A 15679-nucleotide genomic window follows, 5' to 3' on the forward strand; every position below is an offset into this window, starting at 1 on the left:
AGGCCTGTGTTCCCCCCACAGGAAGATGAATCTCCGCTGGGCCCCTCGTATGTGAGAAACGCCCTCCAGTTCACCAAGCCTCTGAAAGAGCCAGGCCTTGGCCAATTGTGTTTTAAGAAACTCGAGGAGGACCTACGGCCAGCACTGCCTCGATCAGAACTCCATAAACTGATCAGCCCCTTGCAATGCCTAAATCATGTGTGGAAACTTCACCACCCCCAGGATCTCGGCCCCCTGCCCCAGCCTGCCCACCCCTTCCCCTACAGCAGACTGCCCCATCCCTTCCCATTCCACCCTCTCCAGCCCTGGAAACCTCACCCCTTAGAGTCCTTCTTCCTAAACAAACTGACCTGTATAGATAGTCAGCAGCCCCTGTCTGGCCCTCACCTGGGCAAACTGGCCTGTGTAGACAGTCAGAAGCCTGTGCCTGGCCCATGCCTGGAGCCCAGGTGCCCATCCCGTGGCACGTGTGAAAAGTTTTCTGTGGAAGAGTACCTGGTGCACGCTCTGCAAGGCAGTGTGAGCTCAGGCCAGGCCCACAGCCTGGCCAGCCTGGCCAAGACCTGGTCGGCAGGAGGTTCCAACCCCCAGAAGCCCAGCCCTGAAACAGAGGACAGCGAGGGTGTCCTGCTTACTGAGGTAAGCAATCCCCCAAACCACATGTACATGTACCACCCACTCTGGGGCCAAGAGCAGTGGGTGACAGTCAGGTGGGACCTGCTCTGGGGGAAGAAGCATCACTGGAAACCTGCCAAATTTGGTCTCCCCTTCCCACTTGGTGAGGGGAGTGGAGGGAGGGTCTTTGCTCTTTTATCAACAACATCAGTCACACACATGATAACACATCAGATACTAGGAAAGTGCATAGCATTGGTGAGGGGAAGTATTCCTCACTTCACCTCCAGGTCACTCTTCAAGGCTTTTTAGATATTTCTGTTCTGAGTTCTTCTGGTTGGTTAGCTCATTACTGCTGTTGCTGGTGTGTGTGTGTGTGTGTTTTATGAATGATGCATATACTGAGGAACAGGAATTGTCCGCATCAACCACGGATGCTTATTCCCCTCCCCTGCTATGAAAGACAAGGATTTTGCCCATCTGCACTAGCCCCTGACCTACCTCTCCCCCCACGGCCCCCACCCTGATTTCTGCTAAAGAGCTTTGTAACTAAATAATTTTACCAGGCTTAAGTTTCTGGGGTTTATTCCATGCCTGTTAGACAGATCCCTTGTCCCCTAACCCTCTTCATGGTCCTTCTCTTTCTTTTACCTTATAGCTCCTGAGCTTTATTTTTTCACTCTCAAGGTTGTTGACAATTCCATTTCTGTCCCACAACCACCAGTCTGGGGAGAAAGATATCTCATCACAAGGATCGACTTGACTTGGGCCACCTGCGAAGCTCTCCTTTGCCTTCAGCATATTCCTATAACCCCGTCTGGTCCTGCCCCTGCAGAGCCTTGCCTCATACTCACTGGTGTCTTTAGTTATGAGGGCTCTACCCCAGCAGTCTGGCAAGGACTGCCACCCAGAGAGCCTTCCTCACTGTAACCCTTTGTCCCTCTGCTGCCCTGGCCACTGAAATGGGCCTCTCTCTCCTGCCAACCCCAGAAACTCAAGCCGGTGGATTATGAGTACCGAGAGGAGGTCCACTGGGCCACACGCCAGCCCTGCCTGGGCAGAGGCTCCTTTGGAGAGGTGCACAGGATGGAGGACAAGCAGACTGGCTTCCAATGTGCTGTCAAAAAGGTATGCCAAAGAGAAAAAGGTATGCCCAGGCTCTGGGGGCTGCAGAGGGAAGCCAGGCAGGTGGCCTGTTGTATTCCTGCTGCTTTCTTTCAAGAGCAATCACAGGGCAGCCATGGCTCTGATTTACTAACAGAGCGTGGCTGTTGCTGGGTACCCTGGGGTCAGCTGGAACTGGAAGGGAACAGTCTCAGTCACATGTCCCGGCCTGGGAGCTGTATTTGGTCTGCGTGTATGTCGGGAGTATGCAAGTGTGCACGTGTCCTGAGCCACTCCTGATGCCAGGGCCCTTGGGGGCAAGTCCAGACCTGGAAGACAGTTGGCTCATCGTGAAATTTGTGTTGAGCTGAAACCCCTAAAGCACATGGTGGGGCTGCTCACACCTGGGCCAGAAGGTAATAACCAGAGCAGTGGCCTCTACCTAACAGATGCCTCTTGGATGAGGCTGTGCACTGGGGGTCTTATCTGATTCAGGTTTGGGATCTGCCTCCCATTGGCAGGAATAATAGGTCCTGGGAGGTTGATGGTATGAGGAAATGAGACTTAGCAAGAGATCCAGCCTGGTCTGGCTTCAGAGTTCAGCTGGGAACCACTTTTTAGGAAGGAGGAAGGGAAGGAGACTTGTACCCCTAGGATTCCGTGCAAGCAGAGGCGTGAATCTCCTCTCTGGCTCCCTCATCTCACCAGTGATAAAACTAGAGACCAGAGAGTGTAGTGTGCCTTCCCTAAAGCCACACAGCTAGGCTTAGAACTGAGGCCCCGTCCAGGCCCAGTGGCAGCAGAACACAGACCTTGGTACTGGGCCTGCTCCTTCAGGTGTCTTTTCTCTTACCTCAACTCTCAGCTCACCTTAACTGGAAGCCACTTTGTCCCTGGCCCAAACTCGGCCTCAGTGCTACTACCCAGGACTTTGAGGCAGAAATGAGAAAGATTTCCATGGGCCATTTTTTTTGACCCATGATAAAGGGAAATAAACTAGTTCAATGGTGGATCTTGTTTTCTTTTTCTTTTTTTTTTTAATATTTTATTTATTCATAAGAAACATAGAGAGGCAGACATAGGCAGAAGGAGAAGCAGACTCCACACAGGGAGCCCGATGTGGGACTCGATCCCGGGACTCCAGGATCACACCCTGAGCTGAAGGCAGACACTTAACAGCTGAGCCACCCAGGAGTTCCATGGATCGTGTTTTCAAGTGGGTTTTGTCGCAGATGCTCTGATTCCCCAGGAGAGAAGACGAAATAGCCGGATGACGAGGCAGGGCCGGCACACTCAGGCACCATGCATAGTGAACACCACTGCTGCTGTGGTCACGGGTGCTTGTGGCTTTCAGTGGTGAGGACACAAATTGTGACATGAATAACCTAGCTGCCTTGGCTTGTATGTGGGCCGGGATGTTTAAAGTTTAGAGTTTGGGCCCCCGGGTAATAGGCCGAAAGGGGACTATCCGTAGGTATTACCCCAAACTTCAGACATAGTATGTCAAACAAGCAAACTCCAGCCCTGCCACCCGCCCTTGGCTGGAGCACGTGCTGGCAATGCTGAGTCCTTGCCAGCGTGGGTCATCATTCTCCGCTGCAGATGCCAAGGCTACGTGCCTGACCTCTTCAGCCGCAGGTCCCCCCCGCAGGCCATCGGAGAAGGCTCAGCTGTCCCTCCTGAGAGGTGGGTAGGAGGAGAGTGAGAGTGTGAAGTGTCCTGGAAACCAGTGCCCAGTGCTGGGGAGAGCTTAGTCACTGGGCTTCTCAGCTGTTGCCCTGCTGAGGTTCTCTGAGTCCCAGGCAACAAGGTAAACAACCCTGATATAGTAGAAGAGGACAGATACTCCATTTCTCACCTCCCCATGGCAGGCGGAAAAGCTCCAACCACAACGAATGGGCTCCCAAGCTCCAGAGCTGCTCCCCAGGCCCGCTAGAACCGGCTGCTCTCAGCCCACACAGCTGCCAACAAGGCGGTCCAGGGGACAGGCAAGGGGATGGGGGAGTAGGGCAGGCACTGGTGTCCTTTAGGATTTTCAGCTGAAAGATCTGAAAAATAGTTCCCTGCCAAGAGGATAGGGTTGGGGGAGGGAGCAGGGGTCAGAGGTCAGTCTGCACAAGGGGTTAGAGTAAGTTGTACACCCCCCAGTGCTCCCTGAGGATTCAGCATGTGGTACAACAGCACTTCCTTGGTCCTCCTTGTAGAACATTAGTGGCCTCAGGTCAGATGCTGATTGGTCACAAGTCTGGGGTTTAATGTAGAGGGTTTTGTTTTTTAAGGTTTAGTTTGATCTTTTAGTTGCAAATAAACATAGGCTCATTATAAAAGAATTCAGATGATACCCTAAAACACAAAAGTCTCCCTGTTCCCCAATCCAATTCTCAGAGGCACCTGCCCTTTGACATAAATCCCTTTAGACTTTATATAAACACGTAGTTTATCTTTTAAGGATTTTGTTTGTGTGCATGCACATGAGGAGGGGAAATAGAGGGGCAGTAGGAAAGGGAGAAGCAGAGAGCCTGGGACAGGGGCTCCATCCAGGGAACCTGAGATCTTGACCTGTGCCAAACTAAAGGCAGACACTTAACTGACTGAGCCACCCAGGGACCGCATAAGCATATAGTTTGTTTTATTAAAATGAGATTGTGCTCTAGAGTTGTGCCATGTTTTTCATGTAATAGTATATTGTGGTCACATTTCCTTATTGGTACATATACATCTCGCTAGTGCTTTTTTATCAGCCAATGTGGAAGTTCATATCCTAGTCAGCAGGTAAAACTATGGAATGCACCAACTTCTGGAACTTTATTCTGTGGTGTGCTTGTATGTGGTGCATATGTACACACACATTGTGGATGGGGAAGTCTGTATCAGATATCAGATTCTCAGAGGGGTCTGTGGCCCAAAGAGGGTTAAGAACCATTCAGAACATCTGGCTCAAGCATGGCGTTCTGGGAGCCTCCTCTTGACTCTTCCACTGATCTGGGTTAGTGTGGCCTTAGCCAAATCCAGCCAGCTGTTACCAAGGACCTGCTCTGTGCCAGACACTCTGCCAGGGTCTGGAGACAGAATAGCAGAATCCACACACCTGCCCCAAAAGAGCTCGGGTTGTCGTGAGGGAGGGACGCTTACATGGTCTAGATGGTAGAAGCAGCCATCAATGAGGTACATGAGCACGGGCAGCCTGGACAAGTGTTGAGAACGCAGAACTAGGATTAAGGGGAAGATATCTCCCTGAGGAGGTAGAAATAAATGGGAAGCCCTCTGTTCGTCGAACAACTACATGCCCGGTACTGTGTTAGTTATTCATTACTTTCACATACTTTATGTTCCTGGAATCTTTAAAAGAATTTACAGATCTGCGAGTATCCCTTTTTTCACTGATGTAATAAAATGGACACAAATACTAAACAGGAGGGGAGGGATGTCTGGGTGGCTCAGCGGTTGAGGTCTGCCTTCAGCTCAGGGCGTGATCCCAGGGTCCTGGATCGAGCCCCACATCAGGCTTCCTGTGAGGAGCCTGCTTCTCCCTCTGCCTATGTCTCTGCCTCTCTCCGTCTCTCATGAATAAATAAAATCTTTTTAAAAATAAATAAATAAGCAAACAAGAGGGGAGAGTCTCAAGAAGGAAAAATCAATGCCCGCATCAGCATGCAGGCAGTTAAGCATCAGCATGCAGGCAGTTAAGCGGAGAGAAGTGGCTTGTGGATTTGGCAGTTAGGTGATTGCTGACCACACTTCCCCACCCCCCAGGGGGTGGGTTGTATGCTCACTCCTGAATGGATGTGAAAACATCCCAGATGAAAAGCCCAGACTTCTGGAAAGGCCTTCGTGAGGCAGGGTAGCTGGCAGCTCTGTAGTCAGGCTTCCCCAACCCAGATGCCAGCTCTGATACTTTCTGCCAGTGACCTTGGGCAAGTTACTTATCCAGACTTCAGCTTCCTTGCCTGTACAATGAGGACAGTGAGAATGCTGCCCCACAGGCTGCCGTAAGATGCAAATACCAATGCTTACAAAGTGCTTAGAACTGTGCCCGGTGTGTGTTAAATGGGCAGTAAATAGTGGTTTTGTTTTGTTTTTAAGACTTAGAGAGAGAGGGCATCTATGCGCATGTGGGGTGAGGGGCAGAGGGAAAGGGAGGGAGAGAATCCCAAGCAGACTCCCTGCTGAGTGCTGAGCTTGGAACCCTCACCAGGCTCGATCCCGCCACCCTGATGTGGATGCTGAAGTCCAGGAAGGAGAGGTGGGCCAGATGGGTAGCTGGCCGGGACAGGAGGGCCATGTCCATTCTTCCCACCCAGCTCCCTCTGGCCTGTTCTTTCTGCTTGTTCTCCCTGGGACTGGCACCTTGCGTTTTGAAGCATCCCCTCTGACCCCTTTGGGTCTAAGTGACAATTTTTTTTTTTTTTAAGATTTTCATTTTTACGTAGTCTCTACACCCAATCTAGGACTCGAACTTGTAACTCTAAGATCAAGAGTCACACACTCAACAGACTGAGCCACCCAGGCGGTCCTGGGTGAGAATGTTTTTAACATTGCTGGGACACTCCCAAGGACTTATGGATTTCTTAATAATTAAAGCAGAGGTTCCCAAACTTTCTTGCTTCGCAGCCCTTAGTGTCAGAAATTTTTCATGGCACCTCAGACCAAAACAAGTACATTAAAGCTCCCTTTAGGTCAAACAATAGTGGGGTTTTTTAAAAGATTTTATTTATTTATTCATGAGAGACAGAGAGAGAGAAAGGCAGAGACACAGGCAGAGGGAAAAGCAGGCTTCACGCAGGGAGCCCCACGTGGGATTCCATCCCAGGTCTTCAGGTCAGCCATGGGCTGAAGGCGGCGCTAAACCGCCCACCCCACCCCACCCCCATCCCCGGCTGCCCATAAGGTAGTGTTCAACCTAACAACTTAGTGGTCATTTGAATAACAATGCATATAAGTCAAAGAACCTTTTTCTTCTGTTCTTAACCATAATTCCTAACGGGATGTATGCCTCTCTGGGCACTGCACAATTCTCAAATTTTGAAATCCAGCTGGACACCCTCACCTGGTCCACACTTCCCCCCTAAAGTACTTTTATCACAGCCCCCTCCAGAAACCTAGCTCCAGGAAGATCTGTGGAAAGAATGGAGCGCAAGCTAATGCTGAAACAACTCTTTTGAGCAAGTAGTTTCTGTGATGCCCCACAAGATAGCCATCACTGCTGCTTCCCTCAAATGTCAAACACCCTGCGGCGCCCTGCTGAGTCCTCAGGGGTGCCCCAGAGTGCTTCCGCTCACAGCTTGGGAGCCAGAGAGTTAAAGACATTTGCTAGTGCAAGTCCTGTTGGTGAATTCCAGCTCGGCTTCAGAGCTGGAAACACTGACAAAGAGTCAAAGTTTATGCGAGTTGATTAACCAAACCAGATATTCTGTAACCAGAAGACATTTTCCACTGATAGGCGAAAGTCCAAAAGCCCAAAAGCCCCACATCGGCAGAGCTCCTGCCAAGTCAGCACGTCTCCAAGCAAAGCTCTGCCAGGCAGGTCCTGACTGGTTTCTTCCAGGCTGGTTTTGCTGCCACTGGCGCCCCCTGCTGGTACCTCTCAAAGCTAACTCAGGAACCAGCTGCAGCCAGAAAGGACACGCCTCTGTTAGAATTCCAGGTGTTTAATGAGCCGCCCTTATTTGACCTGGAGGAAGTGGACACCTGACATTTCCTGAGCACCCACTGGTTGCCAGGCCTGGTGTTGATTGTTGGTTATCATCCCTCCAAGTCCTCCCTCTATGCGGGACCAGATACCACTGTCACCTCCCTTTGCATATGGAAACAGAGCTTAGGGGAAGCAATCTACCTTTGGAAATGGCCAAGCCAGAGTCTGTCTAGGATGTTTGGATCCCACCCTGCTGTGCTGGTCCCTGCACAAAGGAGTGGGTGGTCCCTGCGGGAGGAGCCTTGGCCAAGCCACTCCCCCTTAGAAGCTGCTCTTAGGCCAAGATCCTGGGGAAACAGCTGCAAACAGAATAAACAAGCACTACTCCATCTACATAGACATTTTCATCCTCAGGGGAAAAGACAAATAATTGGGAGTTGAGAAAAGCGCTGAGAAGGGTGCTGACAGAGCCAGGATCTTGGCTGCATCGGCTCTGGCTGCAGATAAGATGGAAACCCGGCCTCTGGGGAATAGACACAAATGTTGATAAACAAAAGGTCCCGCATCCTAGAAATGGCCTGGCCATTTGGGCTAGGGGAGAAAAAATTCTGCTTTTGGCAGATTTGAGGGTGGGCAGCATGCCAAGGCTCTGGATAGGGTTGTAGTTTTTGTGTGATTCTAATTGTTTCCACACACATCAGCAGTGCAGAACTTTAACCACATACTAGAAGTTGAACATGACCCCCAGGGTACATAGTTTAGTTTCAGAGTCCAGTAGCCCCACCGGGGCCCTGCCTGGCCTCACAGTCAACACGGGAAACATTAGCAGTCTCTGCAGGGAGCACCAAGGGTCCTGCCAGGATGCCAGGGAAATGGCCCTAGGACTCACCCTGACTCACAAAGACCTCTGGGCCCTGCCAGGTGCGCATCGAAGTGTTCCGGGCAGAGGAGTTGATGGCGTGTGCGGGATTGACCTCACCCAGAATCGTCCCTTTGTATGGAGCTGTGAAGGAAGGTCCTTGGGTCAACATCTTCATGGAACTGCTGGAAGGTAAGGAGCCAGGCGCCACTCTTCCCCTGTCATAGTTCAGAGCCAAGACTTGGGGTTTCCCCACGTCTTGCCCAGGTTGACCTTGGTCCCTAGTAATTCCATTTTTTAACCTTCTGACCCTGTGACATGGCCAGGAAAGGCCTCTTTTCCACCAGCTGCCCTTCAAAGGCCTTTGCCCTTGGCCTGCCTGCAGACCTGGAAATGCCCCACATAAAGACTGGCCGTTGGTCTCCTAGGTGGCTCGCTGGGTCAGCTCATAAAGCAGAAGGGCTGTCTGCCAGAGGACCGGGCCCTTTACTACCTAGGCCAGGCTCTAGAAGGGCTGGAATACCTCCACTCTCGAAGGATTCTGCACGGAGATATCAAAGGTGAGGCTCATGCCCCGACCGCCCTGGTCCCCAGCTAGCTCCTCTCTTACCTCATCCTGCCTGATTTCCTCGTGGATCTGGGCCTGCCTGGCCATCCCCTGGGGCAGGGCCTGAGTCTGGCCGATAGGGCTATGCTGGTGGGACGGGGAAGTGTGCTGACCAAGCCCTCAGCCTGACACCATAGCTGCCAGTGGCAGATCCAGCTCCTACAGGCCCATGACCACTGGGAGAAGGCGGGGGGACAGTAGAGCTGAGTGGCAGCAGCCCCAGGAGTAAACTCTGTCCCTGTACCTCAGAGATCTGCCTTCTCCCTGCCTCTAGCCTGAGCTGATCACCCCCTTCCCTTCCTCATGACTAATGAAACTAATCAGAAGCAGCAGCTGCCATGTAGGGTTGGCCAGGAACTGCCTCCCTGGAGGTCCAGAGTGGGCTGGGGCCTACACTGACTCACCTGTTCCTCCTCTTCTCTGGGGTGGCCTGCAGCTGACAACGTGCTCCTGTCCAGCGATGGGAGCCGCGCAGCCCTCTGTGACTTCGGCCATGCCGTGTGCCTTCAACCCAACGGGCTGGGGAAGTCCGTGGTCACGGGTAAGCCCCGCCTCCACTGCCCTTCCAAGACTAGCAGGGGCCTTTGCTCAGTCACCCCAGGTCTCCTGTGCGCTTGGAATGGCAGTCAGTAACAGAGATGCAAGTGCTCCTTGTATACCATTCTGTTTTAGCCCTCCACAACTCTAGGTTCGCAGAAAGCTTTTGTTAGGTTTCAACACAGGAATGAGCATCAGATGCTGATATTTTCAGATATTACTGTTCCACAGAGAAGGGAACAGAAAGGCTGACTGCCCTGCTCCAGGTCTCCTGCCCAGGCACCCTCAGAGCTCCAGCCATCTTCTGTAGCCTTTTATGGAGGGCTGTGCTCCCAGCCTGTGGCCGTGGCCCTCTTGGACCTCTGAGCATGGTTTCTGGAAGCACAACAGGAGGGCTAATGGGGGGTCGAGGCTCTGTAGCTGGAGAAATGTTTGTTCTTAGATTATTAAAATAATCAAAAATAAAAATAAAATAAAATAATCCACATCCATTGTAAAATATTGGGCAACTACAGAGTCACGTGGTCTAGAAGAGGTGAATAGAGCCCGCTCTGCTCCTCTTAACTGGAGAGATGATCATGAACATTTTACATAATTCCTTCCAGGTTGTCTTTCTTTCTTTCTTTCTTTCTTTCTTTCTTTCTTTCTTTCTTTTTTTTTTTTTTTTTTACCTGTACAAAGTTAAGGCTGATATAACCCAATTTTGTGCCCTGCACTTTTTTTTAAAGATTTTATTTATTTATTTGACAGAGAGAGAGTGAGAGAGCACAAGCAGGGGGACCAGGAGAGGGAGAGGGAGAAGCAGGCTCCTGGCTGAGCAGGGAGCCCGATGCAGGGCTTGATCCCAGGACCTAAGCTGAAGACAAGATGCTTAACTGACTGAGCCACCTAGGCGCCCCTATACTTTGCTTTTTTCATTTAGAGCATTAAGCATAAAATTATTTCTTCTTGACCAAAAGAAAAACAATCTTTTAGAAGTGATTCTGTTATTAAAGGACTGTGTTGATCATTCTAAAGACGTAAATTCTAACGGACATCTGCCCTTCACTTTAAAATAGTGAGTTTTTTTCTTATTACAAAAATAATCCTTTTCTAAAATCTTTTGTAGAAAGTAGAACTAAGCAAAAATAAAAAATTCAAATCACCAGAAGCGGGGGGGAAAACTTCATATCTGGTATTGATCCTTCTAGTCTTTCATGCGTAGAAGTCTTTTGGGGTTTTTTTCCCACTCACTAAAATTTCAGGAACATCAAACCATTAATTAGGCTCCTGCAACCTGATTTTCAATGTCCAGGCCCCTCACCAATTTTATTTTATTTTATTTTTTTTAATTTATGTTAGGCATACAGTGAGAGAGAGAGAGGCAGAGACATAGGCAGAGGGAGAAGCAGGCTCCATGCACCGGGAGCCCAACGTGGGATTCGATCCCGGGTCTCCAGGATCGCGCCCAGGGCCAAAGGCAGGCGCTAAACCGCTGCACCACACAGGGATCCCCCCCTCCCCAATTTTAAAAAGCATTCTAAAGGGACACCCGGGTGGCTCAGGGGTTGAGCACCTGCCTTTGGCCCAAGGTGTGATACTGGAGTCCTGCATCAGGCTCTGTGCATGGAGCCTGCCTCTCTCTCTGCCTGTGTCTCTGCCTCTCTCTCTCTGTGTGTGTGTGTGTGTGTCTCATGAATAAATAAATTAAATCTTAAAAAAAAAAAAAAGCATTCTAAAGATTTGGTCCAAAGGGCCGAGCCCCTATTTTGGGTGATGTATTCTTTGTACCAGTTCCCAGCGGAACCCCTGACTTAGCTCATCCCCAGCAGGTTTGATATGGAAGCTTCCTTTCTGTCTGAGATACTTTAACAGAGATAAATTCTAGGTTTTTCCAGGTATTTTCACCGAATTGACTCAGTGGCCAGGGGGAGAGGGGGTCATTGCCAAGGCTCTTACCCATCAAAGTTCATAGTTGGCTTTCCGGTCTCACCCCACCTTCTCAGGAGACTACATCCCTGGCACGGAGACCCATATGGCCCCAGAGGTGGTGATGGGCAAGCCCTGTGATGCTAAGGTGGATGTCTGGAGCAGCTGTTGCATGATGCTTCACATGCTCAACGGCTGCCACCCTTGGACCCAGTACTTTAGAGGGCCACTCTGCCTCAAGGTCAGTGACGGCACCTGGGATGGCGAAGAGGGAGAGCCAGCAGGGCCACAGGGCCCAGGCTGCACGCTTAAGGTGGCCCCCATTTGGGCTGCTCTTGGGTGGCAGATGGCAACAGGAAGAGGCCTCATCATAAATGCGGGATCCTAGCTAAAATACTTGCCACCCAAATCTGCAGGCCCAAGGAGAGATCCTAAGTGAGGGATCCCCTTGAGTTCATGGCAGGTCGGGGCTCTCCTCCACTCATACACTGTGCCATCTCTGCTGCCTTCCGATGGGCTGGTCATGGGCACCTTGCCGTCTGGCACTGGCCTGGCCTACCTGGCCCCTTTTCTCCTTTTCCTTGGAAAAGTCCCAGCCCTCTCCAGTCTTTTTGACCAACCCCAGGGTAGGGGAGAGTGGGGAAGAGCAAGAACAGAAAGCTGGATCCTGGGAAGTGAGGGGGGACAGGCCACACATGTTGCCTTCTGACCCACAGATCGCCAGCGAGCCTCCGCCTGTGAGGGAGATCCCACCCTCCTGCGCCCCTCTCACTGCCCAGGCCATCCAGGAGGGGCTGAGGAAAGAGCCTGGCCGCCGTGCGTCTGCAGTGGAGCTGGGGGGAAAAGTCAGCCTGGCGCTGCAGCATGGTAAGAGCCCCCCACTGGCTGTAGGGGCACGGGACCCCACAGGGTAGTGCTGTGGTCAAGGGCAAGGACCTCTCAACCTCTCAGAGCCTTGGTGTCCCCATCTAGAGCATAGAGATGACACCCGCCTTGGGCTTGTTAGAAGATGGTAGTGTGAGTAGAAGTGCTTTGTACTGCGCCTCGCTGCTCAAAGATGGGGGACAGGGACTACAACATACAAAGGGGGCCTCAAGCCCATTAGTCATCAGTGAATGTGAAATAAAGCCAGGTACCACTTTCCAGCCATTAAGTGAGAAAAGGCAGAAAGTTCATAGCACCAAGTGGTGGTGAGGAGATGGGGCAGTAGCCCTTAGGCTCTGCTGGGGGGCACCTGGTAGCACTCGCAGACATCTGCAGACCTGTGACCTAGCACTCCATACCCGGCATGCCAAAGAGGTTCTCACCAGATCCTTAAGGGGACATGCTGAGGATGCATGCTGCTGAGTCATTTGTGGGAGGGGAGTAGGGTGCGATGGCGTGTCCCTTCCTGGGAGAGCGGAGGGGCCAAAGGCAAGGGTGGTAGGCAGGGTGTGTCACAGGGAACGCCATGCAGCAGTTAAAGCAAGTCAGTGTTCACAGAACAACCGGCTGGATTTTAAAACCATAGTGCCAGGTAAAAAAGAGGATGGATAGAAAACACGATGCCTTTTTTGTAAATTTTTTTTAAAAGTTAAGATTTTAAGATTTTATTCATTTGAGAGTGAGAGTGTAAGAGGGAGAGAACACAAGAGTCAGGAGAGGAGCAGAGGGAGAAGTCAAGCTCCCCTGCTCAGCAGGGGAGCCTGGCTCCAGGCTCCATCCCCAGACTCTGGGGGACCATGACCTGAGCCAAAGGCTGACACTTAACTGAGCGAGCCACCTAGGCGCCCAGCAAATTCAATATTGATCAGTAAAAACAACACAGACTTTGCTAAAAGCATGATTGAACCCAAAGTGACACATCAAACATAATAGATTGTCACCAGGAGGTGGGCATGGGAATGGCTTTGGTTATGGGAATGAAAGGGGAATAAATAAAACAGGAGAGAGACCTTGCATGCCCTCCTGCCCCCCCCCACCCCCCACCAACATAGATAAACCTGTTACCACACTCCAGAGAAATGGCACCCTTAGGAAGCACCAGCTGCAGAGAGGGAGGGCAAGAGAGATGGCAGTGGGGGGGGGGGGGGCAAGGAGGCCAGTTTACATGGGACCTCGAAGCTGGTGTTACTCAGAGCTGTTTTTAAATCTTCTCTTTACTAGTGACAGAGTCCTTCCTTGGAGCCATTTCTGTCATTTTTAAAGTTGTGATTATGACCTAGAAGGAAGATGGCATAGACAGAAATACTGTCCTATTCCCATCGTAGAAGGCCATCTTAGGGAAGAAGCCTCCTCCAAGACCACACGCTGCCCTCCTGAATTGTGTCCCTGAGTGAGACAAGAGTCCTCCCTCGCTGCCTGCCTCCAGCCCTGTGCTCAGGAAGGCCGCCCAGCCTGGCCCAGCGTCTGGGCTGGCCTGTCTCTGCCTCACCACTTGTGCTGTTTTACAGTGGGGGGCCTGAGGAGTCCTTGGAGGGGAGAGTACAAAGAGCCAAGACGTCCGCTGCCACACCAAGTCCAGGCCCCGCCCAGCCAAGGCCACTGTCATCGGACCCTGCAAGCCCAGCCGAGGGAGCTCTCACCTGAGGCTCCAGGGCCCCAGCCAACTGAGGACACTACTGGCGGGGCCCCTCAGCTCCAACCTCCGCTGCCCCCAGAGCCCCCAGAGCGGAACAAGTCTCCGAGCCTGACTTGGGGCAAGGAGGAGTCTGAGACCTGGGAGCCGTTGCCTCTGTCCTCCCTGGACCCGACCCCTGCCAAAAACCCCAGCTCAGCTGAGCGGAAGGCGACACTACCTGAGCAGGAACTGCAGCAGCTGGAAATAGGTATGGCAGCCTTGGCCACGGCCCCGGGGCCTGTGCTCCCCTCCCTCTGCAGCCAGCATGGGCGCCTTCCCCCAGAGGTCCACTCCTGCAGTCCGGGTGGCCGGACACACAGACGGGCCGGGCCGTTCCCAGTCTCTCACAGCCATCCTCTGCCTCTCCTTGCAGAATTATTTCTGAACAGCCTGTCCCAGCCATTTTCACTGGAGGAGCAGGAGCAAATTCTCTCGTGCCTCAGCATCGACAGCCTGTCTCTATCAGACGACAGCGAGAAGGTAAGCGGGCCGTGGACCCAGAGCCACAGCCCAGAACTTTGTGTCCTGCTGGTAAAGGGAGGCTGAAGGGAGTCACTCCTTCCTTGTGGAAAGGCTCCCCACCAGGGCAGGGGGGGCATCTTTTCTCAGAGTGAGATAATCTGTCTTCCACACACCTGGGAATTGGGGAATGGTTTGGCTGCTAGGGATAATGGGAAGATTTGGACTTGGGTCCCCCTAGAAATATTCCTCACCCTCCTCCAGCCCAGGAACCCCTCATGACCTCAGCCCCCTGCTTTGCCCCCAAAGTGCCCAGTAGGGCCACACTCCAGCCCAGGATGTGAGCAGTCCCTCACCCTGAAGGAGGGCCCAGAGCCCCTGTGCCCCAAATCCGACCAAGGCCAGAGACGGCCCCCCAAGTCCGGGGGCCTGAGTTGTATCCACTCTTGTTTCAGAACCCGTCGAAGGCTTCTCAGAGCTCACGGGACACCCTGAGTTCCGGCGTGCACTCGTGGAGCAGCCAGGCAGAGGCTCGCAGCTCCAGCTGGGACATGGTGCTGGCCCGGGGGCGGCCCACTGACACTCCGAGCTATTTCAATGGTACAGCCCAACCCTTGCCTGCTCAGCAGCCCCCGCAGTACCTGATTTGCCTGGATTTAGGGAGCTGGGAGGTAGGGGAGAAGGCACCTGGTGCCCAGACTGGCCATGAAGTCAGTTTAGAGCAAAGGCCCTGATTGCCCAAGAGCCTTTCCTGGTGGGGCAGTGAAGGACCATTGCCCCTCATGGGCTGCCAATGGGGAGTTCCAGAAGGCTCGTTGCTTGGGGCACAAAGCAGCCTCTCCTGGCCTAGAGTCAAGAAATAATGTCTCGAAGGGAAAAGGAGGAATAAGACCTCATGAGCATTTTCATCAAGAACTCAGCAGCAAGTTTGCTGGGTCCTCCCCGGGATTTAAAGTCATAAGATGTTTTTAAGTGTGGCTGCACAGGTTACATGGTGAATTTTGACAGGCCTCTTCCCAGTGTGACACAACACACGGATCAAGCCCCCACGGCCTGGCCAACGGCCACCCCAGCTCAGACAACATTACTTGTGGGCCTGAATTGCCCACAGGCTAATTTCGGAGTCTCTGTTCCCGCTTCCGTTCTGCTTTGTGTGCAGGTTGAAATACTAGTTCCCCTTCAGAGCCAGGCTTAGCTCTTTGCATCGTGCAAGCCAAATTCTAGGTGTTGATAGAAGACTACCAGGAAGAGCCAGCACGTGTATAGCATTTGGGCTGCTCCAGCCTAAATGTCAGTCAGCTTCCTCAGAGCCATGCTGCGTCCCTCTGCATGGGGCTCCTTAGGGAGCCTCCAGCCACT

General features: G+C 52.2%; 1 protein-coding gene across 2 annotated transcripts in view; it reads left to right on the forward strand.

Annotated features, from left to right (window-relative positions):
* Positions 1 to 15679, forward strand: part of MAP3K14 (mitogen-activated protein kinase kinase kinase 14) — a 46537-nt gene that overhangs the window by 28675 nt on the left and 2183 nt on the right. For both annotated transcript variants that reach the window (XM_025986844.2, XM_072746987.1), the window contains exons 5-14: positions 22 to 639; positions 1606 to 1743; positions 8273 to 8402; positions 8639 to 8770; positions 9254 to 9358; positions 11340 to 11503; positions 11979 to 12129; positions 13695 to 14069; positions 14235 to 14341; positions 14776 to 14920. In XM_025986844.2, coding sequence (XP_025842629.2) covers positions 22 to 639; positions 1606 to 1743; positions 8273 to 8402; positions 8639 to 8770; positions 9254 to 9358; positions 11340 to 11503; positions 11979 to 12129; positions 13695 to 14069; positions 14235 to 14341; positions 14776 to 14920 — 2065 coding nt within the window. The remainder of the gene's footprint in view (positions 1 to 21; positions 640 to 1605; positions 1744 to 8272; positions 8403 to 8638; positions 8771 to 9253; positions 9359 to 11339; positions 11504 to 11978; positions 12130 to 13694; positions 14070 to 14234; positions 14342 to 14775; positions 14921 to 15679) is intronic.

This window comes from Vulpes vulpes, chromosome 2 (assembly GCF_048418805.1).
Source record: "Vulpes vulpes isolate BD-2025 chromosome 2, VulVul3, whole genome shotgun sequence".
NCBI classification, from domain to species: Eukaryota; Metazoa; Chordata; class Mammalia; order Carnivora; family Canidae; genus Vulpes; species Vulpes vulpes.